This window comes from Perognathus longimembris, chromosome 9 (genome assembly GCF_023159225.1).
Source record: "Perognathus longimembris pacificus isolate PPM17 chromosome 9, ASM2315922v1, whole genome shotgun sequence".
Taxonomy (NCBI): Eukaryota; Metazoa; Chordata; class Mammalia; order Rodentia; family Heteromyidae; genus Perognathus; species Perognathus longimembris.
In genome coordinates, this window is record NC_063169.1 from 38,272,932 (window position 1) to 38,299,204 (window position 26,273).

The 26,273-nt window shown below is 37.1% G+C and overlaps 1 protein-coding gene across 1 annotated transcript in view; it reads right to left on the reverse strand.

The window, feature by feature from the left end:
* The window catches only part of Frk (fyn related Src family tyrosine kinase), a 92,648-nt gene that overhangs the window by 41,320 nt on the left and 25,055 nt on the right, over positions 1-26,273 (reverse strand). The window contains exon 2 of the mRNA XM_048353943.1: positions 2,362-2,483. Within this exon, the coding sequence (XP_048209900.1) occupies positions 2,362-2,483 (122 nt within the window). The remainder of the gene's footprint in view (positions 1-2,361; positions 2,484-26,273) is intronic.

Sequence of the window (26,273 nt, forward strand, 5' to 3'; positions counted from 1 at the left end):
TCTCTGAAACATTTAATCCAGCTTTTGGCTAAATAACTACCACCAAATTTGATATACAGATATTGGGAAAGACACACAAACAAACATAAATGCAGTTAAACAAGAAATTCTCTTATAGCTCTTCTTATTAAGCACAGAGAATTCAAAAAGATTCAATTTCTTCCTCTGAAAACAGCATTTTCATGGAAATATTCAAAGATATATCTACAAAGATGTTCACTGTGTCATATTTTATAACAGCAGAATAGCTCAATTTTTTAAAGTATTAAAGATGAAATCAGTCAAATAAAATGATACAGGTATGCAATGGGAAAGCTATGTAGCCTCTCACAGCAATACTATAGAAATAACCAAGGAGCATCCAAAAATGCTTATAGGATACTACAAAATAGAAATAAAAATTATGAAGACTGGGTCATATCACAGATACACAATTATGTGCCAGTGTGTTTATACAGGAACTCACATGTTTGTATCTTGTGTCTGTATGTCTATGCAGATGTATATATTTCATTATCTGCAAAATACCTTCAATTTCTTTTCAGGTATATGGAAGTAAGAGTGTAAAAGATATTTTAATATTTAAAATTTCTTCAGAAAATGATATGCTAGATTATTCTTTTTGGAGCTGGTCTGTTCATACAAAATTTTATTCTATTCACGACAGTGCACCTGTGATTCTAGAAAGGAAGGAAGCCTAAAGTGGGTGAATTGTGGCATAGGCTTACACCTAGGTTGGAAGGGATACCTAGCTCAAAAATAACAAGCAAAGCACAGGGCTGGCTAGAGATGTAACTCAAGCAATAAACTACCAACTTAGCAAGAACAAAATCCTGTGTTGGCAAAAAAAAAAGAATACAAATTAATTAACTAATTAATTGATTAATAAGGAAAGTAAAATATGGGGAGACATCAAGAAGACCATGGGGAAACAGCCAGCTCCCTGTACTGAGGGAGAAAAAATAGAATTCAACAAAACGGGAATTCCTATAACTGTGTCTGTAACTTTGTATTAATATCATATCAAAATGGCTCAGAAACCTCAGTAAGAGCAGAAAACTTGAAACCACTATAGTAGATGAAGGGAAAATACTAGAACTTGCCCATATTAACAGAAACTGCCTGAATAGAGTTCCAGGGGTGCAGAAAATAAGATGGAGAACTGACAAACTGAGCCACATCAGGCTTAAAAGCTGCTGTACAAAAATGATATAATTTATAACCTAAAAAGGAAAGCTTACAGAATAGGAGATGACTTTGCCAACTATCCATTGACAGAAGTCAAATAACCAGAATATACAAGGAGCTCAAAACCTAAAACCCCAGAGAATCAATAATCAAATTAACAAGCGGGTAAAGTTGCTAAACAGAAGTACATGTTCAATTAACACATGAAGACATGTCCAGCATCCCTGAACATAAAAGAAATGCAAATCAAAGTGACATTAAGATTCTGTCTCACACCAATAACAATGACCATCATTAAGATGACAAAGAGCAAAAATGCCAGCAAGGTTGCAAAGGAAAAGGCACCTAATATACTGTTGGGTTGGAGGGAATGTAAACAAGTACAACTACTGTGGAAATGGCAGTTACTAAACAGAGTTACTCTATGATCTAGGTAAACCAAATTTATCCAAAAGATGACATATCAGGATAAAACAAAGGCAATATCACATCCATGTTCACCACAGCACAGTTCACACCCAGAGGCCCCACCACAGTTAAATGGATTAAAACTGTGGTATAAATATACAATGGAATTTTTATGCAACCGCCAGGAAGAAAGAAATTATGCCATTTGCAAAGAAATAGATGGATCTGAAAAACATTATATTTAGTAAGTCAGACCCAGAAAGACAAAGGATGTATGTTTTCTCTCATATGTGAACATTAAACCCATATGATCACATAGAATCATATGCATATATACACCATTCAGTTAACTATGGTATAGCACAGACAGGAGTGAATCTCCATAGAGTAACAGCTCACAGACAGTTTAACAAAATGATTACCAGAAGCTAAAATGAGATTGTAAAACAGAGATTATAGTGGGAGAGAGGTGCATGAATGAAAAAGGAAGCAGGGAACAAATATGTTAATGTATGATACAGGACATTGGGAATTGGCCAGGAGTCTGGACAGGACGGTGGGGCGAATAGCAGGAGGAACGGACAGGTGGGGAGAGAATGATGGAACTGATAACTGAGCAGGAGGCACTGAACACTTAAATGGACAGATCAAATTGGAACCTCTTATACAACCTGTTGAAGTTCAAGGGAGAAAAAAACTAAATTAAGAGTTCATGACTATAAACTCCCAAACCCATGCTGGAATCCCACAAAACAATGTTCATACCTGACAGGGAGAAATCTCCCGCCTGGCTTTCGCTTTCTCTGATTAGGAAGGCACCTGTACGATTTTCTGAATATAATAGTTGCTTTTCTGCATCTGTTCTTTTGATTGCTCCAAAGAACCACCTAAAAGAAAAATACATAAGCCTTGATTAACCAACCAATGTTCTTTTTTTTTAAGGAGCAAGAAGCTTATTCTAACATTCAGCAACATTTCATACTCTTCAGTGAAATGTAGAGATCTAAATGGTTCCTTTTGACACTAAAGATCATTTTTCAGGATCGGGATGTCAGTAGCCCAAAACAGAATTCATAAAAATAAATTACAACATAGGAATTGTCTTAAATCCCTTCTGGATTCCTTCTCACTGCTGTATTTAGTCTGAAATGCTGTACCTCTGTTGGCCTTGAAATGTAAGCCTGCACATTCCAGACTCTAAAATCCCCAGTCACTATTAATCTCTCTACCAACACCTCAGCTAGCACTCCCACATGTTTGGAGGCAAACATGCCAATGAAAGCATATATGTGATTCATATTAACATGGGAGCATAAGACTCTCCTTCTCTAGACAGTAATTCCCTTCATTTCCCACCCCCATCTCCTCCCAAGACAGCTATAATATAAGATTCTGCATTTTAGGCGACATTTATTAAAAATAAATGAAACACTGAGTAGCGGAGCAATTAGGTGAGGGTTAATTTCTGCCTAGGATGTATCTTCTTGGTGCTTTACCCTTTATCTTGTCTTTACCTTCATCCTTCCAGAAATATAAGTCAGATACTGAACAGGCAAGTTCGTGAATGTGATCAGCCCAACAGAGAATGATAGAGCTTTAATAGCAGAACCAGTCTAAAAGTGAACCAGGTTGGAGGGACCGGTGTAATCTAATAACAGGAAGCTGAAGTGTCTGCTTTTCAAAATTGGCCCCTTGTAGTGCCATATAGATAATCATTACTGTTTAGGATTTCAGGTAAAACCCAGATCTTTTCAGGTGTCTTCTTCACAAGTGTTAACACCCCCAAGGGAGAAGATATACATACAGGCTTATATATGGAAATATTAGGAGGGGAGAGGAAATGGTGGCTATCAAACATTTACATGACCCATCGCCCTTTGATGATTTTCATGTCGCAACACTAGAGAACAACTCTAGTAAAGCAGTGAGTGAAAGCCATCAGTCATTAGGCTTTCTTTGTAAATATGAAGGAATTGATAGTCAATTGTAATGCCAGATATATAATATGGAAAGTTTTTAATACCATAAAACCTTTCTAGATCCCCTGGGCATAGTTATTATGGCTAGAAGTGACATGCAGAAGTTTCATGTGGCTTGCAGTTGTTAATGCAGAAGAGAGGGTAGAAAGCACCTATCCATTACACTACATGGGAGACATAGGCAGGGTTTTCAGTGATCTAGATTGTTCTTAGGCAAAGAAAAACCTATCCTAAGAATTATAGGGAACTAACTCAATGTAGAGATCCTGCCTTGGAAGTTTGAGGCCTGACTAGTGGCCAATGAAAAAGCAAAATCTCTATAAAATTTGTGTCCAATTTTTACTCTTGAAAATTAGCTTTTAATTAATTGTTGTCTACTTCTATATATTTATTCACAGCTCCATGGGAAGCTTAAGCAGTCTAACTTCAGCCCATATATTGGATACCATCAAGGCCCTGTACTGAAAAACAGTTCAATCAATCAATGAACAAAAACCATTTTTAAAAAAAGTTAGCTCAAATTTACTTGACAATTGATGGGTGTTAGAGAATTGCACTAATAGTAATACAACTAGAAGGCAGTGAAAGAAAAGAACTGAAAAGAAATATGACAATATAAATTTTTGTATTTACTAATATGTATGTTTACTAACAATCAAATTTTAAGTAACACCCATATTAACTCTATTAGGATACTCCAGGACATGTTGGAGCGCAAACTACTCCAAAACTCCCAGCCATTTAAGACAATGAAGAACTGAAGAATTGCTTTTTCCCTTGGTTGACTAAGGTCACCTGGAGCTCTGCTCTGCACCTTCACTCTCAGATTTTCTCCATGTTTCCATGACTCTAAGTCAGGACTGAGCGGAAAATGCAGTTACTCATAAGCTGCTTGCTGGACATTCAGTTTGAAGCCTCTACTCATGAGGTAAGTCACAGAAAGAGCAGAAATACATTCCCACCATTCCCGAGGAGGCAGAAAATTAGCAACAATCGGTGCACTACACTGTAGACGATTGTTGGTCCCACTAAAATCACTTGAGGCATAGAAACATTCCAATGTGGCTTATAAACACTCATAGGAAAATAGAAATTCATCTTTCCTATGAATGCACAAATAAAAGAACACAAATTGGCCCAAACATATAAATTATGGGAGAAAAGATGCAATCATGAATAAATGATGCAAATGTCATCAATAACCAACACATAAAAAATATAAACATTGTCTGGAGTATACACAATAATTTCAAATAATTTGACTTTGGACTGGTACAAAGATACACAAATTCAAAGGGGAAATATTGATAATGTTTATTCTATCACAATTTAAATTCCTGTGCCATAAGATTACCATATAAAATTAAAATAAAGCCTCAAATTTTGAGAAAGTACTTACAAAGTATATATCTAAAAATGGAGTTGTTATTCAAATTATATTAAAAGTCATAATCAACAAAAGTCAAAACAGTAGAAAAATTGGCAAATTATATAATTGGACAGTTTTGAGAAATAGAACACAGACTCTGTGCTAGTAATTAGGTATCATATTGAAAGCTACAATCAAATCCAATTTTACACTTTCAGGCTGGCTAAAATTTATCTCACGTTATGTTGTATTGGGAAAATGTGAAATATAACCTTTATACAACACTAGTGACAATATAATTTGGTACAACTAATTTAGAGAGCAATTTAGCACTATTCAGCAAAGCTGAGTATTTGCATACTACTCGATTTTGCTTCCTGACTACAGGCGCTGTGTGCTCAGATTTGTGGCAAAAACACTCCCTGAAGAATAAATTCTAGCACTGACAAATTAGAAACAAAGCCTGGTGGCATAGCTCAGTGGTAGAGCTCATGCCTACCATGCACAAGGTCATGGGTTTGATCCTCAGCAGAACCACTTAAAAAAAAACAATACAAATAAATGCCTACCATAAGAGAGAAGAGATTAACTAAGTCATGTATATTAAATGAAATATTGCAAGTAAGTTACAAGAAATAAATTGTTCACATGCAAAAGGAGGTTGAAGGTAGGTACAAGACAGGCTTAGTCACACCTGTAATTCCAGCACTTGAGAGGCTAAAGTAGAAGATTGCCAGTTGAAGACCAGCCACATAGCAAGTTTGAGACCAGCTGAGGCCATGTCTCAATAAATCAAAGCAAAAAGATGTATGCAATTGTAATGTCATTGTATAAAGCTTAAGCAAAGACATTTAAAATTTTTAACATGTTTTGTCTGTAGAGGATTAGAAGATTAACAAAAGGGGGACAAATAGAAGAATCGTGGGTATATACAGTCATAATATTAAATGTACATATGTGAAAATAGAGGAAATGGGTGGGTTTGAGATAGATGGGGGAATGATGGAAAGGGTGACATTGATCAAGATGCATTGTACTCATAAACTGACACGTTGAATTGAAACTCCTTTGCACAACTACATAAAGATCATTGAAAGAGCTGCACATATTTTATAGATATATGCATGCTTGGTGAAAGCTCATAGTTCAAATATCAAGTTATTCTTTTAATTCTATTTCCATAAATGGAAAACTTTCTTCACACATATATTTCAAGCTAAAAAGTGATATACCCATCAGCTCAATGCAGTTTCCTGATTCAAAAGGCCATGCTTATGTGCCAACATTAAAATGCTTCATAAAAACATACATATGTAAACATTTACAAGAATTACAATAATAAACTTTAAAATCATTATTTTAGTTCCTATATTTCATTCTCAAGCATAAATCCTCCACTGCATTTTTATGTAGATTTATTTATAATATGTGAGGCAAGAACTCTTGCCACTAGGCCATATCCCCAGCCCCAATATTTATAATATATTCAGGTAATCAAATCTCTCGATGACATATTTCTTCTACCTACTATATTTAGAAGCAAGAAGTTTTTGTAAATTAAATGATTAAAGATAAAGCAGTTTTAGTATATTCATAGGGAATCTCTATAATAATTTTTAAAAAGTCCTTTGTCTCAACCATTTTGGACTTCTGTTTAATGGATGGTACAATTGCTTTACAAGACAAATCCCACCAGAACTAAGTCCATACTAATGATGAAATGGATATAAATATTTGACTATATGCACCAGCTCATATTGGTGCCTGAAATTTTGCTTAGCTTAGCTCCCATCAGGAAAGGCAGAATATAAAATTTAAAAAAAAAATCTTGTCTACATTTAGTGTCATCATTATGCGATCATTCATCTCAAAGATGAGGCACTTGCTATCAATAGCAATCTTCAGAGCATGGGATGGATACAGACTGATGGTAAAACAACAACTTGTTCCCCTCTTTGCACCTGTGAAAACAGTTTCTTCTTTTGAGGTCTAAAGCTGCTATTAAACCTGTTCTCCTTAGTTCTTCCTTTTAGACCCCCAGCTGGCCCCAGACTGGAAGGATACAAACTCCAGGCCTGGTTCTTGACCCTAGCCATTTTCAACCCTCTCTGGAAGCTAATGATCTTGTGAACAGTAAACAGTTTGTGCCAAGAAGGGACCTAGATGCCATATGATGGAGAGAGCATGACAGGAAAGTCCCACATATCAGTGTTCCTTAACATGAAATCAATATCACATGAAAACTTGTTGGAAATGGAAAATCTCAGAATGCACTGTGGACCTACTGCTGCAGAAACTCTGGGGTTATAGTTCAGCAACCTATGTTATAATAAAGCCTCACAGGTGATTCTCACTGATACATGAGAAATATTGATGTGTAGAAATAGGGAAAATAAGATAGAAATTTATACAAGGCCACTCAGAGTAAATTAGAATTTGACCTCACATTTGAAAAATGACATCACATACATATGCACACATATACACTTTATTGATAGTTAATGAACTATTAAGGGAATAAGAAATGTGCTCCTGTACTGTACAACTTGGGGGAGAGGGCAGGGAGGCACAATGACAGGAAAAAAAATGGGAGTAAACAAGGGAAGAAGTGATACTGCTTAAAAAGAAATGTACTAATTACCTGAGTTACATAATATTTACAATAAATAAATTAAATAAATAAATGTTCCCATGAGATGATGACAGAATAGAAAATAAATGCCTATTTGTGATCAAAAGTAGCATGAATAAAAAATGTAGTTACTGCCTTATGTATGAAACTGTAACCCCTCTGTACATCACTTTGACAATAAAGAAATGAAAAAAATTAAAAATTAAAAAGAAATTTAAAAAGTAGCATGAGACTGAAGCATAAAATTTATTTTGCAAGCAATTAGTAAATGTCTAAATGTATATAATAATTTTCAAAATTATTAATATAATTTTACAGTGTATGTAATAATTATCAGATGTATATAAATTTACAATTATAAGCAATTATCACATGTCAAAATGTATATAATTAAATTTGTTCTACCATAGCATATTTACCCTAGGAATATTTGCAAACCACAGTTGGGTGGAAAAGGCAAATTTCATTGGAAATACTGTAGTTCTGCAGAACATACAAACCAAAACTTACATTGCATACTTCTCTGAGAAGAGCAGCTGACAACAAATGTAAGGACAGAAGGGTTTCACTTTTTCTCTGTATTCTCAATAATTAGGATGTTTACAATTAGATGCCATTGTAGACAACCTTAAGATTTACTGAAATATAAAACTTTAGAAGTCACTATAGAATATACTACAAAAATCTACATGTTGTAAAACTGTGTACTACATGGCCATTAGAACAGTCAGAAAATGGCAAAGGATCATGCGACCTGTGATCAGGGATGAGCAATAGCACAATGTGGCCTTCAAATCTGAATAGCTACAGAGGCAAAGAAGGCCAACAGTTTAAAGCAATGGCACCTTTCTAGGAAAGCTCTTCTTTATCCCTCAGGTCTCAATTTTCTCATTTGGAAGCGGGAATACTCATACTTACACCTTAGTCTCATTTTGAAATTTAAAAAAGCAAATCTGTAAAGAGCTTAATGTCTCAGTACATTCATACACCAAAGCAATTGAAGGAAGCAATTATAAATTTGTCTTAGACTTGTCAGGTTTGACGTCATAAGGAAATAAAAGTGACTATGTGAATATGATTTGTTTTGTTCTTTCTGTGTTTGTATTGAATGTGACTATTCTGTCTTGCTTTACCATTATTGTCTAGGACATGCTGCCACTAGGTGGCAGTATTTTTAGTATTTTACTAATGGAAAAAAGAAAATCTCAAGTAGGCTCTGTATTTTACAGGGGGGGAGGCAAGGGAGTCAAAGTGAGCTTTAAGGGAACAAAAAAAAAAAACACAAGCTATGCAGAACTAGGAAGTATCAACATTTAAATAATAATATGGTTGTCAACTAGAGGGTAACCTTTTAAGGAAATCAACATTTGGAAAGACCTCTTAGCTCACTTTTAGTCCACTATTTCAGCTAATTGAGTTTTGACTGCCATAACGACTGGAGAAAAGTAGGTAAATAGGCCACTCATAATTCCAATCAGGCTGAAATAATTTCCTCCTTCATTTTAGAAATAGAAACCCAGGTGGAAAAAACTGCTGGCTGAAGTTTACAGAAGATAACCTATAATTTATTTTTCTAGAATTTCCCTAAAAACTAAAGCAGCTGGTACTTCAAGTACTATAGACAGATTGGGGTGGGGGTGGGGGCAATCCTACAACTCTGTCCAAGAAGAAAAAGAGTTAGTGTAGGAAGAGGAGAAGGAAGAAAAGGCAGAAAGTAAAGTAAGTGGATGAACCTGGCAAAAACACCCAGTGGGAAAGGAACTTGAGAAAAATCCCCAAAGGGAGTTATGCAAGGCACAAGGGTGTCCTGTTTCCATTATCATATGTTCTAGAATCAATCAAGCCAACCATCATCCTCACCAATGTGGCTTAAGAGACTATAGAGAAACTGACATTTACGAATCACCTGCAGTCTGCAGAACACACTCACAGCGATGTTTGTTTGGTCTTAAATGGTTTCTAAAGGGCTTGAAGTCCGAGTCCCCTGAGTCCCCTTGAGCTATTACGGTTCCGCGTGACTCGCTGGCATCTTTCTGTGCTTAGCCAACATTGCCAGGAAGGCCTCCATGAAGTTCCTCCTTTCCAGGTAGTCAGGCCCCTCCCCTTCTTCAAAGGTTCCCTAGGCTCAGTGTGTCCTTGGCTCACTGAAAGCTAGCCCTGCCACACTTCCCCTTCCTGCCCCCCCCCCCAAAAAAAAGAAAGAAAAGGATGCCTCTATAGATTTTGTTATTCATTCTTTTTTCTTTCCATTTCCTCACCAAAACCTTTGCCCAACTCATTGTAATTATGTGAGCCATAGCAACATATTGCTATGTAGTCTCTTTAATATGTATAGAATGTGTGTGTGTGTGTGTGTGTGTGTGTGTGTGTGTGTGTGTGTGTGTGTGTAATTGGTCAGTCATGGGATTGAACTCAGGGCCTGGGCACTATTTTTTTTTCCTTTTTTCTTTTGCCGGTCCTGGGGCTTGGACTCAGGGCCTGAGCTCTGTCCCTGGCTTCTTTCTGCTCAAGGCTGCATTCTTACCACTTGAGCCACAGCACCACTTCCAGGTTTTTCTGTATATGTGGTGCTGAGGAATCAAACCCAGGGCTTCACACAAGCAAGGCAAGCACTCTACTGGTAAGCCACATTCCCAGCCCCTGTCCTTGAACTTTTTCACTCAAGGCTAGCACTCTACCACTTTGAACCACAGCACCATTTTCCATTTTCTGGTGATTAAGTGGAGATAAGAGACTCAAGGGCATTCCTGCCCAGGCTGGTTTCAAGCCCCAATCCTCAGATCTCAGCCTGCTGCATAGCTAGGATTATAGGCATAAGCCACCAGCACCCAGCTAGGTTATATTCATTGATCATATATAAGGAGTCAAGCACTGGTGTCACAAATTTTACTTGCATTATGAAAGTATCTCTCCCCTGCTCAGATTACTGTTGTAGAGCTGACTCCATCTTGATTAGGGCAACACGGTAAGAAATGTCGAGGGGAGTAGAGCTGACTCCATCTTGATTACTAGATCAACCTGACCCCAAAATTCTGCTTCTGTAAATGGCTTGCTTAACTTGTTTGTTATTTGCTCCACCCCCGTGTCAACATCCTACATTGGTGCCACACTTGCTTTGTTGCATGCTCTGTCCCCGTGTCAACCTTGTACATCTGTGAACTTAATTGCATGCTCTACCCCCTGCATCAACCCCCTACATCTGTGCTATGCTTTTACCTTGATAAACCCCAGCTCGAGGACTGGTGGGCAGCATAGTTTCAGATCCCGAGTCTTTGCTGCATCGCTGGCTGGTCAGTTTGCGTTGTGCTTCCCCAATAAACCCATCTTTTTGCTTAAGACTGTCTCTGAATAGTGGACTCTTGGAGGGATGGGGAATCCACCGCCCCTTGAACCCTGTAACATTTCCCATCAAAGGATTTATCTTCAGAAAATATGATTTGGTTTATCTTAACAATACATGCAAATATGTAAGTTGTCTTTGGTCTGGTTGTTGTTCTTTGTTATGTTTTGATTGCTTATGGAATAAAGCCTGTTAACTTGGAATTCCAGGTAAGTTCACTTGGCCATCATTAACTGTATTACTTAAACATTACTTAAACTTGCCTAGTCAGAATTTTTAAAGTACTACAGGCACTCTACTAATCACCTGGTAGAACATGAAGTTTACACAAGCCAGTGCTGAATTTTTATTGGTATGCTTTCTTTTATCCCTTCTGTTTCCCTGTGGCTACAGACCACCTTAGGCTTAGGACTGGGTCTGTTAACTTCACTCATTTCTGGAATGAAACATTGCCCTTATGTCCTTTGGAGTTGTTCATAAATACTTGTTGATGAGACCATTAATTCTCTATACTTGCACGTAGAGATTTTATATTATCTTTGTGCTTATTCTGAACATTGGCCTTTAGATTACTCCAGATTACCATGTAGTGTGTGTGTGTGTGTGTGTGTGTGTGTGTGTGTGTGTGTGTATCAAATAGTATAAAGTGCTTTCTCTGCTATGGTCCAGTTCTAATATTAATTGGCCGTAAACTACAGATTATGATATGATATCTCTCCCACCCTCCTCTCTCCTCCAACAGAATGATTGCATATGATCATAAAGGTCAGAAATGAAACTGACTTTTCTGTTCTCAAAGCACAGCCTCTCAGGGTTGCACACATGTAAACTATGCTGATGAACTGACAATATCACTCTAAGACAATATATAATGCAGGCCTGTGGTCACACAAAAACCAGGAAGTCATTACTTGAGTCACTTTATAGTGATTTTTGTTGCTATCATTCACTTTTATAATCACCTTATAGAAGGGGAATTTTCAAGGAAGTAATCTGTGTTTTCCTCATTAAAGGAGATGACTCTTCCTATAAGAATCTGGTTATAACTTCAGCCCACTTCCCTGTGTCTAATGATCAAAGGTATGTGATTCCTCACACAAAGTCTTACAAAGACTACAGCAATGTACAGACAAGTATTTAAACTCAAAGCACTGTTTTGACTCATGACCATTTTTGTAAAAGGAATCAGAATCCAATATTGATTTCTCTTCTAAAATAAGAGTGTGTTTATACATATATACATGGACACTGCTAATCTTCAAGCTAAAATATAAATGTAAATTATAACATTTCTTTACAATATAAATGATACGATTTATCTCAGAAACTATATATACACATATGTATATACATATATATCACTCTTATTTCTATGAATAAGATTTTAAGCAGAAGTACACTTTTTTCTGAATAATTATCATCATAGTGATGTACAGAGCGGTTACAGTTTCATATGTAAGATAGTGGGCACATTTCTTATACAGTTTGTTACCTCCTCCCTCATTTCCACCCCTTCCCCTTCCCCCTTTCTCTCTTCCACCATGAGTTAGTTGTTCAGTTGGTTTATACCAAATGGTTTTGTAAGTATTGCTTTTGGAGTCATTTGTCTTTTCATCCTTTGTCTCTCAATTTTGATATTCCCTTTCTCTTCCCTAGTTCTAATGCCAGTATATACAGGATCCAGGTACTCAGATGAGTTACAGGGATAGCACGGGCACAACCACAGGAAGGGGATACAAGAGGAGCAACAAAGAAAAGCTACCATTTCACATGCCATGTTGAAAATAGTTACAACACTGATATAACACTCGTTTCCATAACATGGAGTTCATTTCACTTAGCATCATCTTATGTGTTCATAAGGGCATATCTATTGGGCTCTTGTGATCCTCTGCTGTGACTAGCCTAAACCTGTACTAATTATTCCCTATGAGGGAAACCATAGAGTCCATGTTTCTTTAGATCTGGCTCCCTTCACTTAGTATAATTTTTTCCAAGTCCTTCCATTTCCTTACAAAAGAGGCAATGTCATTCTTTCTGATAGAGGCATACAATTCCATTGAGAAGTACACTTCTTAATAAACATATTGGGTGTTAATTTCACAAGTAATAGTACTGCTTACTTCATCTTGAGACAAAAAACAAAAGGGATTTAATTTTTAAAAAAATTAATTTCAAATTTTTAATTCCCAGTGTCATAAATAACACTATCCATTTATTTAAATCATTGAACATTCTTAAGAGACATTAAAATAATTTATTCTTTGGGAATTACCTTCACAGAAAATAAAAAACCAAATATTGAGTTTAGATAGCTAGTTGTTATCTGTTCCCTTTTAGAGATGAGTTAATAATGTTAGAGTTTGGATTTAGCATCTTATTCTGCATTTCTTATATTCAGGACTTTTTTTTACAAAGGAAAAACAAAAGGAGCATTTGATTTCTTTTTGGCCTAAAAGTCATGACTCTGTGAGCTGTAGATGAGTGAGCATCTTAAAGCACTTTATTATTAAATCTAATGTCCAGATTTGTTTGCCTCAACTTGGCTAACATCTATTATAATTTGTTTCCAATTAAGAAATAATGCTCGCCAATTTACATATTTCCATCATAGTTGTTTGTAGAAATGTAAAACACCAGAAAACACACATATCCTCTTAGTACCTGGGGAGAGGAGGGAGGGAATTATTTAACAAAAAGAAGAATATTTTATGGAAATATGTATATATAGTATAAAAATAGTATGTTTAATTACAACAGAATGTTTAATTTCCTGTAGATATTTCTTAAATTCAAATAAAAATGTTAACATGAAAGAACCTGCTTTTGAGAAAAATAGCATGCAGAGCAAAATCTCTGCTGTCTTAAACGATTATCCATATATGGTGCTAAAACAAGTGTGAAAGTAGGGTGTGTGTGTGTGTGTAGCTGCAGAAGTCATGGTATGTGAAGACATATATACCATTATCATGGATCCTTGAGGGTTAAAATGAAGCAGGTTTCTCCAGGCAGCCTCCAAATGAGACAGGAGTTCACCAAAGCTAAAAACAGCCTACATAGTCAGTTCTTCATTCATTTTCTCTCTCCCTCTCCCTCTTTCTTTTGCTCTCTTCTTCTCCCTCTTCTTCCTCTTCCTCATCTCGCTCTTTCTCTTTAACAATTTGGACCTGTGTATTCAGGTACTAAATTTAACTGTAATCAACAATTAGCAATTATAACACTAACAATAATAACTTCCAGTAGTTTATAATCCAGAAAGACGCCACTCCCAGCTTGTTCTCCTCAGAGAAGACTTAGAACTGGTGCCAGAAAATACACCTTTTGTTTTTGGTATCCACAAGCTATTTGTCAGGAAACAAAGGGAAGGCTCAGCCATCACTGGTAGTTATTTTTCAGAATCTGGAGAATTCATCTCTTGCTTGTTTTTACATAGAATTGGAAAAGGCAATTGGACAGAAATTACTTGCCTCCCTTCTCAGACTGTTCATCCCAGTGGCCCGCTCCAGTCCCAGTCCCCTACACTCTTCCATACCTAAGGATGAACTTCCTCAAAGACTCAGTTCTCAAACTCCAGTTTCTAGACCATGTCCCAGGGAGAATGTGTACAAGACAAACACCAGCAGAAAGCCTGAAGTAGAGGTCAGGATGCTACCAGTCATAAATGCAGTGGGGAATTTTGAGGAAGGTCATCCAGGGGCCACATGTTTGAAGAGCACAGCCCTGTTTGCAAGGGAAGAATGCTGTCTCATGTCTGCTCCTGCCCTAAGAGGAGTTGCAATAACCTTTCCAAACTTTGTGACCTTTGGTTCACTTTGCTCCATGCTGCCCCACCGGGCACCCTACTCACACACATTATGCAAAGTTTGGGAAGAACAAATAGTACAATTCAGAGTATAAAAAAAGTTCAAACATCTATGAAAAGTCTCTGTTCATAGAAGTAAATAACCTTTCCTGCAAAGAGAGAATTTCCTGAACCCTTTTTCCTTAAATATGGGTCCTCAGGCCCCTTGTAAGGTTGTCCTTCTCTTCCTCCTCCTTTTAATCTATCAAAATTTTATAATTCAATTATCCTCATGTTTTTGTATGTACTGCAGTTTTGTCGTGGATTTGGTTTTGTTGTTATTTTTTCTCTAAGGAAGCCTCACTCCAAACTAGATTTTGTTTCTCCTTGTTATAGGAAAACACTCATTAAATAATTCTGCTCAGTAAAAGCACATCTATTTCAGGTCTCGATTTATAGCAACCCCAATATCCAGAGCGTTGAAAATAGAATTTTTTCAACACATCAAATCCTTAGGCAAATAACCTCTCTCACACCACTCTCCATAGCAGAATGTAGCAATGAAATCACACACACTTTTGTGCCTTTAATAAGTCCAATTGCTGGGATAAGGAGGGAGGAAAACATTTCTTTCACTTATATTATGTATTAAATAATGAACTTTATTAAACTTACTTGAACTAAGCTAAAGTGCTGACTTTCACAAGGCATCTTTACTACATGACATATTCTAAGGATAAACAAAGTGTTATCTGTAAATAGCATGCAGGCCATTTACATAGAAATGTGGTTCTACAAAATTGAAATCCAACCCCTCCTCCATGTATGCCTTACTAATTGCAAATTTTAATTAAGGAAGATTTCACCTCATCATTATAGTGATATACACGGACTTTTGCAGATACTAAAACATCATATTTAGGGCTAAATGAGGGGAAGAAATTAGTGAAAATAAAATGTTGTAAACATTGATTTTTATGATTCAAGAAAGAGATTTTTAAAAGTTATAGGCTTATGGTGACCTGCTGTTGAAATGAGAACCCAGGACAGAAACACCCTAACACCTTGGATTTGCGAATTAAATAGGCAGATATTTCTACAAAGGGGAATGAAGATAGATTGAATCTAAAAGAAAGTTCTATTACAATGACTCCTACTCTTCTTTTGGTGAGGTTTCAGCCCGCAGATCTTGCAGTAGGGAAACAGCCCTCACCAGGTCAAGTGTGTTTGACCACAGAATTCCTTTCCTTCATATCCCTTTCTTGATTTGCTTTGTTTTGGGGACTTCTTTCAGTAATTCCTACTTCCTTTCACTATATTTGAAAGCTATGGGGCTATACTGTTAAACTTATATATGCACATATAATTTTGGAGAACTATTAGGCAATTTCTTATAAAATTAAATGTACATTAAGTAAATGACACAGCAATTTCACTCTTGTGGAACTAGGTTCAGGTTAGCAAAATAAAATACTATGCTCACAAATAGGCTTGCAATAAAAAAAAAAAGTTGGTATCAACTGTATTTGTCAGTAACTGAGTTTGAACTCAGGCCATGTTCTTGCTAGGCAGGTATTCTTACCACTTAAGCCACCCCTGAAGCAACAACTCTACTAGTAATGGGCAAAACCATCAACAACTCAATGTTGACCACATCTATTACTCAGTGAAATATATTACTCAGCACTAAAACTCAACAGACTACTTATACATGCAACAGTGTACGTGAATATCAAAACCCTTGTGCTGCACTGAGGAAGCAAAGCGGAAGAAAGTAAACATATGATCATATTTATATGAAGTACCAAAATCGGCAAGGTAATAGAAATCACAACTATGTCTTCAATGAACATCTACATGTTAATTACTGTATGTTTTTATGACTGTACATGTTTATCAAACTCATTCAAAGCCAGGTGTCGGTGGCTGACGCCTGAAATCCTAACTACTCAGGAGGGAGTTCTAAGGATCACAATTCAAAGCCAGTCCTGGCAGGAAAGTCCATGAAACTCTTATCTCCAATTAACCAGCAGAAAACTGGAAGTGGCATGTCGCATCCACCTCGGCCAGCAAGGAAGACACAACGCCGGATTCTTCTCTAAGCAGTTTATTCCAGAACCTTGAAACAGTCTTTCTCTCTCTATCTTCCTCTTCCTTCCCCGGGAGCCTCCCGCTTGGCCTTAAGTGCCTTAAGTGCCGACTGGGTAGCCAATCCTGGTAAGCTACGTGGGGATTACCGATAGGTCCAGGTACGCGGAAGCAAGCCAGAGTCCAAGCTTTAACCATATTAGGAGTTGTTTATCACAGAGAGCACTCGCAGTCGGGAGGGCGGAGGGCGGAAGCCGGCGCCATTTCAGGGCGCAGCTGCTCGCAGCTCTCTACAGTGGTACTGTGGCTCAAGTGGTAGAGCACTAGCCTTGAGCTGAAGAGCTCAGAAACAATGCCCAGGCCCAGAATTCAAGCCCTATGACTGACAAAAAAAAAAAAAAAAATGCATTCAAATGTAAGCTTAAGATTGTTTGCTTTGAAAAACTGGGTTTTACAAACTATGAAACTATGTAATGTGTATGGGCCTTGTATTTCATTAAACCTGAACTAAAAAGGCATTTAAATGTCTAACCACAACAATCTCCTTTTCATAGTTTGTGTCTCATACCTCTTGAAAACCTAACACACACACACACACACACACACACACACACACACACACACACACACACACACCACTGTCAACAAACAGACCTATACAAACATAACTGCTCTGGCTTCTGTCTCTTTAAGGTTCTATCCTCAGCACTGATGTGGCTATGGAAAAGAGACTTCACTTCAAAATTGTAGGAGGGAAGGGCTTTGGGAGAAAAGACCTTAAATCAAAGAACAAGAAAATGTTCAGGCTCTGAGAAAAGGAGAGCTAGGAATCAATGCCACCTCAGTAAGGTCCAGTAACATCACTATGGGCCTTGACTTCATCACTTATAAATGTAGACATATTCTTAATTTTCAGAGGTTGTTAGCAGGGCTCAAGCCTAGATTCAGGAAAGTAACTCATCTGCAATAACTTGTTATGAAAATGTATGTTTTTAATTAACTGGAGACGGCTAAGAAAGCATGTATTAAGGCTGGTAACACAACGTTTGTTTCTACTTTTATAGAAAAATGACTAAAACTTAATCTCATAATTACACCAGAAATCAACTCTCATTTAACTCTAATATTCTACTGAATTGCATCGTAAAAGGAAACCTTCACAACTAATGGTCATATCACCAAAAACCTATAACTGGACCATAAACATCTTTTCAAGGAAGCAAGTTATTTCTAGAAATATGAAAACACACACCTTTCAAATGGTTAAACCTACTTGAAGACACACTCAGCATATATGCTTTTAAATTTCTTTGTTATAGTCTATTTCTCAAAAATGTTTTTACCTGTTACTAATCCTTGCCTGTTAATAAAATGAATAATCGAATCTCAGTTCTGTTACCCAGGATGGTAAATTTGTTAAAACAGGCTGGTATTCTCTATTCAGGCTTAAACCCAAGGTTAGTTTCTTCCCTGTGAACTAGCATGCTCTACATATTGCATCATCCCTGGCCTTGATTTACCACCTGCAAAAACTGGAGTAGTAAGTGTACATTTTGTACAATGCAAGCAATTCAGGAAACAGTTTAAAATTAAAAAGACAAACAGAATTTTTAACTCTCATTTCTAACCAGGAGAGTCAGCAATGTCTTTCTCTTTTTCTATTTCTCCTTTAAAGAAAGGAGAATCTCCTTTCTAAAATTTAAACAGAGGAAAGGAACAGAAGATTATTAATGGAACATTATAGCTCCACAATGGGTTCAGTAAAAAATTTAAAAGACTTAAGGAAGTAATATTTTTAAAAGGTTAATATAAAATGCATTAAAAAACATGAAAGAAGAACTTCAGGGTTTAAAAGAAACAAAGAAGCTAATAGGCAACAGTGGACAGAACAGAGGTGATGTGGGAAAACAGAAGTATGGGGGTGTTTAGGATAAAGTTGGAGCTCAAAGGAGAAATTGGCCAGTGTCTACAAATGGTAAAATTCATCAAAATATTCCTAATAATATCTGTATCACCTACTGCAGTCAATGGTTACTGTCATACTTCCCTTCTAGCAACGAATGTGTGTTGGGTCTCTAATTCCCGAGGGGATTTCAACTGAATGTTCTACAATTGACCCCAACCAGTTCAGGCCCACAAGTGAAAGAGACTCTTTTCCAAGTGCCAGCTCAAAGTCTCATGGGTCATATGTTGGTGCTGCCCTATACTTGTGACCAACCAGCTATAAATCAGAGCTTCTTAGAACATTGCAGAGAATACTTCATGTTTATCAGTTTATTACAAAGGATAAAGGTGCAGTCATGATTGCACCTACAGTACTTAAATAGGTGATGGATAAACAGTCCCACAATAAGTAAGGTAATCTTGACTTTTGACTTTAAATTATGTTGAGAGGCAGACTAAGTGAAAATTAAGAAGTGAGTAACGTAATATGTTACCAGGTAAGAAGAAATTTTGAGAAATTCACTCAGGAAAAAAAAAAAAGAAATAGGCATGGAGGTGAGAGAAGGCATCATGTTTAAGTGGAAGAGTCAGGAACCTAAATAGAGGTGGAGACCTCTGAATAAGAAATTGAAGGAAAGGGTGGAACATACTTCAAGGGCTTCTAGAAGACTGGTATGCAATAAAAGAAGAATTCTTTCAAAAGAAAAAGATATCCATTAGGAAGAACCAAGTATGAATCTATAATTCCAGCTATTAGGGCTGTGAAGGCAAGATGATTTAGAGTTTGAGACCAGCTTGAGCAAAGGTAGAAAGATCCTACACTAAAACCAAATAAAAATAAAAGGGCTGGAGCATAGGTCAAGTGGCAGAGTGCTTGCCTGGCAAGACTGAAGCTTTATGGTCAATCCCCAGTACTAAAAAGATGAAAGAAAAAAAAGTTAGCAATTACCATATCTAATGCTCAAACTTTCTTCACTTTGGGGGGGAAATGTCTGTTGTAAGGCTTGAGCTCAGGGCCTAGGAGCTGTCCCTGAGCTCTTTTACTCAAGGCTAGTGCTCCACCACTTTAAGCTACTGTATAGTCAATTGTAGATAAAAGTCTCATGAGGACTTTTCTGCCCAGGCTAGCTTCCAGCCATAATCCTCAGATCTCAGTCTTCTGAGTAACTGGGATAACAGACGTGAGCCAACAGTGCCCAGATTTTTCCTCCCATCTTTTCTATTGCCTGAAACTCTTTTTAGTGAGCATTTACTACTTTTCATAATCAGATAAATGGGATAGTAATAAAAACATGTCAAGTTTTGCAACTATGATACTAACATAACCAAAATCTATAGCAAACAGCATTGCATCTTCCAGAACCATGCTTCAAATCTGCCTCACCCTGTCATGGTCCCTCCCTAAATCCTGCTGACTTGCACCACAGAACAATTTCCCAGGGAATATGTAGTAACTATGGAATGAGTGTGGCAGAAAAATTGCTACATATTTGCATGGTGGGTTTAATGAATGTGTTTAATAATGACATTCAAAGACAATTCTTTAATAAACCTGAGGTATACTGATGAATGTGCACATTCTACCCAGCCTTGTTACTACAGTCCCTGTTCAAACACTTTACATACATTGTTAATTCATGTTGGCTAATATTATAACTTCTGCTAATTACAATTCAAATGTCAAGTAACATTACAGCAAACCCTTCCGTTCATATTTCATGGCTGTGCTTCATTTTTTAGGGGAGAAAAAACATCTTTCAGATAGAGAATAATTTAAAGTGGGACCACACAAAATAATATTGACTCATTTTTCTATATTTAAAGCTATTTTTGATAAGTACATACTGCATTGAATGCAGTGAGAAAAGCTTCTATCTGGGCATGAATAGTAAAGATACAATCAATGATTATGATATGTCTAGTACTAAAATCTAGATACCTAATTATTAATAACAAACTCATTGTCAGTAATGCCAGAGACTATTTTGTTCACATCTCATATTTTCCCATGTTGCACTCAAAATCTTTAAGAAAGAAACACAGCACTCTTAAGACTATCCAATAAAGCAAGCAGCCTCTTACTTTATAAGACTCAGTTTCAAATATCAAACATAGCTAACTAGAAGTCTAAGTGAAAATAAGTCTCTCATAATATCAAATTTTGAGCTTGGTTATGTTTGGTACTATTGCTAGGATGAGCAGAGAGAGAAAGATAATAAAAGACTTTTCCCTTCTAATATCAAAACTAAATATTGATGGATAATTGGAGTCTACCTCTGTATAACAGTGGTCTCAGGTGTGTGTGTGTGTGTGTCTGTGTGTGTGTGTGTGTGTGTGTGTGTGTGTGTGTGTGTGTAGGTCCTGAGCTGGAATTCAGGCCTCAGCACTGCTGTTGCTGAGCATCTTTTGCTCAATGCTAGCATTTGAGCCACAGCTCCATTTCTGGCTTTTTTTTTCAGTAGTTCACTGGAAATGAGAGTCTTAGGTACCCTGAAAACACTAAAAGAAAAAGGAGGAGAAACACTTGGGCTCCTTGGCATAGGACGAAACTTCCTTAACAAAGACCCAGAAATGCTACAAATCAAGGAAAAAATGGACAAATGGGACTGCATCAAACTGCAAAGCTTCTGCAGGGCAAAGAACATAGCTCGCAAGATAAACAGAAAGCCCACAGATTGGGAAAAGGTCTTTACCAGACATACAATGGACAAAGGCCTCATATCTAAAATATATGCAGAACTAAAAAAATTAAATTCCTCCAAAACAAAACTGCACAGAACCAACAGTCCCCTCAACAAGTAGGCTAAAGACTTAAAAAGAGACTTCTCTGATGAGGAAATGAGAATGGCCAACAGACATATGAAAAAGTGCTCTACATCACTGGCCATAAAAGAAATGCAAATCAAAACAACATTGAGATTCCATCTCACCCCAGTAAGAATGTCCTATATCAAGATAACTAACAATAATAAATGTTGGAGGGGATGTGGCCAAAAGGGAACCCTACTTCATTGTTGGTGGGAATGTAAACTGGTTCAGCTACTTTGGAAAATGGTATGGAGAGTCCTCAGAAGGCTCAACATAGATCTCCCCTATGACCCAGCAGCCCCACTTTTGGGCATCTACCCAAAAGACCAAAAACAAAAACACACGGAAGCCACCAGCACAACAGTGTTCACCGCAGCACAATTTGTCATAGCTAAAATATGGAACCAACCCAGATGCCCCTCAGTAGATGAATGGATCAGGAAAGTGTGGGACATATACACAATGGAATTTTATGCTTCTATCAGAAAGAATGACATTGCCCCATTCATAAGGAAATGGAAGGACTTGGAAAAAATTATACTAAGTGAAGTGAGCCAGACCCAAAGAAACACGGACACTATGGTCTCCCTCATAGGGAATAATCAGCACAGATTTAGGCAAGTCACAGCAGAGGATCACAAGAGTCTAATAGCTATGCCCTTATGAACACATAAGATGATGCTAAGTGAAATGAACTTCATGGTATGGAAACGACTATTATATCACTGTTGTAATTACTTTCAACTGCCATGTGAATCCGTAGCTTCTATTGTTGATAATCCTCTTGTATCCCATTCCTGTGAGTTGTACCTGCACTATCACCATATCTCATCTGAGTACACTGGATACTGTATATACTGGTATTAGAACTAGGGAAGTGAAAGGGAATATCAAAATCGAGAGACACAGGATAAAAAGACAAATGACTATAAAAGCAATACTTGCGAAACTGTTTGGTGTAAATCAACTGAATAACTCATGAGGGGAGAGGGAAATGGGGAAGGGGGAGGAGGGAATGAGGGAGGAGGTAACAAACAGTACAAGAAATGTACCCAAGACCTAACGTATGAAACTGTAATCTCTCTGTACATCACTTTGACAGTAAATTTAAATAAATAAATAGATAGATAGATAGATAGATAGATAGATAGATAGATAGATAGATAGATAGATAGATAAATGAGAGTCTTAGGGGGCTGGGAATGTGTTCTGTAGAATGCTTGCCTTGTATGCACGAAGCCCTGGGTTTGATTCCCCAGCACCACATATATAGAAAAAGCTGGAAGTGGCACTGTAGCTCAAGTGATAGAATGCTAACCTTGAGCCAAAAGAAGTCAGAGACAACACTCAGGCCCTGAGTTCAAGCCCCAGGACTGGAAAAAAAAAAAAGAGTTTTAGGAACTTTCCTGCCTAGGCTGCCTTCAAACTGCCATCCTCAGATCTCAGCCTCCTGAATAGCTAGGATTGTAGGCATGAGCCACCAGCACCTGGCTTTTAAATTGTACTTGAAGCCACTGCTTTCTCCTTATTTCTTATTGAGCAGCAAAATGCAAATTATAGACTTCAATCAAAATTTTACAAAGTGAATTTGCAACTGAACCTCTAATGCTCTGTCCTTCAAAAAGGTTTCTGTGGAAAAAGTGGAACTTAGAGAAATAAGGATTGAAGTCAGAGTAAGGTGGGATTAGAACATGATAACAGAAATGCAAATCACTGGCAAGCCTTCCAGGAGTTAAGTAAGTGAATGAGATTGGTAGCTGCTGTACTTCATCAGAGTAACTCCCACTGGGAGTATAGACTGAGCACAGAGTCAGATAATTCAATGAAAAGACTACTACACTGAGCCAGATTGAAAGAACAGGTCATTGGACCAGTGGTAGGAGAGACTGGTGAGAGAAGGATGATTGATTGATTGATTGATATATTTTGAAGGAAGAGGCTAAATGGTGTGCTGTTTGGCTGGAATTGAGGTAGGAAAGGAAAATGGGAGCAGAATGATTCCCTATAGACTTAGCCTGAGGAACAGAGAGACATGGCTAAGAAAGACTGTGGGGAAGATTCCTGGGAGGAATGCAGCTCTTTTGTGGGGGGGGGGGCGGGTAATATTAGAAATGTCTTTAATGTGAAATTTTCCATTTGTATATGGTGATGTCAAGCAGATCATTGAATATACATTCCTTACATAAGTAACTCAGAAAACTAGGGCACATGCAGGACGAAGGTTAGAGTCTTGATATTCTCTGTTATTAGAAGGAAGATAAAAAGTCAGATCTATATGAACCAGCCGTATTAAAGATATGCCAGGTCAGTGGTTGTCCCAAGGACTGATTAAAGGAAGTATATAGGGTGATATGGTTATCAAGTGCATTAAACAATGTTGGTGAGATAATAAAGACTGGGAACTGACTAATGGGGTTTTCAGGGTGACGTTCCCTTTGTGACAAGAGGGGCAGCTTCCTGAAGTGCTTAAAGTGAAAGTGTAATTTCAGCAAGTTTAAAAAAGAATAAATTAGAAAAATTTAGATTGGAAGCAACTACAGATAAAGGAACTATACTATAAGGAGCTAGGGTTGGGGATGTAGCTAGCTGGGTTCCATTTCCAACACCATCCAACAATGATTAAGAATAAAGGGAACATCAAAGTCAAGAGACAAAGGATAAAAAGACAAATTATTCCGAAAGCGATACTTACAAAACCATTTGGTATAAACAAATTGTACAACTCATGGGGGGGGGAGAAGGAGAGGGGGAGGGGAGAGGCGGGGGGGGGAGGGGAGGGATGAGGGAAGAGGTAACAAGTTGAACAAGAAATGTACTCCTGCCTTACATATGAAACTGTAATCCCTCTGTACTTCACTTTGACAATAAAAGAAAAAAAAAAGAAAACATGTAAAAAAAAACGAAAGAATAAAGAAATAGATCAAATCAAACTTACAATGAAAGGAACTTACATGGTTTTACAAAAACAAAACAAAACACAAAATATACTCACAAATAGTTGGATTCAGGTAAACGAACCATAGGATTATGGGAAGCTCTACCCTGAATTATTTGCTGGTATTAGCATTATCAACAAGTGATCATTATACTGTAATTACATTTGTCATTTGGTGTTTAAGAGCATTCTGTGTCTCCTAGAGATATGTACAAGAGAACTTACAGGTGAAAATCATTTATCTATATATGTCCAAGATTTACCTCAGAACAGCTGCTGATGGAGTAGAGGTGGGAAGAAGCAATAAAGTCAACATGTGTTAATTTCTGAAGCCAAATGATTGCATATTGAGGGCTATATTGTGTATACTGTTGTAAATGTTTAAAATTTTCCATAATAAAAATTTGAAAGAGAGGGAGAAAGGAAGAGGAACAAGAACGAGGATGGGAGGGGTGGGGGGGAAAGGGAGGGCAGAGGGAGAGAAGAAAAAAGAAGTAAAGAAAAAAGAGGACCCTGGATTACACAAGAGAGGAATTCAGCATACAATAGCCAGAGAGAAAGTGGAGCCAATGATTGTTTTAAGAGTTAAGAGTACTGATTTTCTTTGTCAACTGCTATATAGCCATCCAAGAAGAAATTAGTTCCAAAATAAGTAATTTAACTCTTTGCTAACCAGAATTCAAATTATAATGATCAACTCAAAAGTGGTCCATAATATTTAAAATAAATAAATACCTATTTACTCAATTTTGATTGAGTCAACAAAATCAAGCATATTTTAAACTTGTTAATAACCTCATCCCTCCAGTTTCACCACAACCATGCCTCATTCCAAACCACCCATTTAAAACATTCCTCCAGAAACCTCTCTAGCTAATAAAACTGGTTGAAATTCTGTTTCAAAGTTATAATCTGTTGCTAACAGATTATTTAACTAACAAAATATTATTGCACAAAAGCTAGAATATTAAATGCAAAAAATACCTAAACCAAAAAAAAGAGAGAAGAAAAATGGTCATATCCAAGTAATTATTTTGTGAAATACAATATTCAAATCATTGGCCCCTTCATAGAGCTATTGTTACACGTTTCCTTTAATTCTCACTCTGCTGATTTTTTTTTTGGCAATATTGGTGGCTGAGCTAACAGGTACTGATATTTTGTGTTGGAACAACTACCATGAGTAAATAGTGAGCAGGTGAATATCTGTTTCCATGGTTTCTGTTTACAGTAGAGAACATTCACAGAGATCGTTTGACACTTGTAACTTCTTTATAATAGAAATTTAAGTACTGCCTTCTCCTCCTTAATTCTATCCATCTTCTCCCCTCTGTTGTACTCATTCTGCCAATTTTCTATCTATCCCTCTGGCTCTCTTTCCCAGACATCAGTACCTGTAAAGTCCATTAAACATGATTTCAGCCAGGCAATGGTGGCTCACGTCTGTAATCCTAACTCCTCAGGAGGCTGAGATCTGAGGATGGTGGGTTTGAAAGTCTGTGAGACTCTAACCACTAATTAACCAGAAAACCAAAAGTGATGCTGTGGCTTAGAGTGGTAGAACACTAGCTTTGAGCAAAAGAGCTCAGGGATAGCGCCCAGGCACAGAGTTCAAGCCCTACAACTGAAACAAACAAACAAAAAAAAAAACACGATTTGATTTCAGCTTTCCATTCTAATAAAAGCATTCAGACAGAATGGGAACAGATAGGAGATCTCTGTTACTTTTAAAATAAGTTTGAGCAAATACTTTGTTTCTGGAAATAGATCAGTAATTGGAGAAATGACAAGGTTTTCTTGC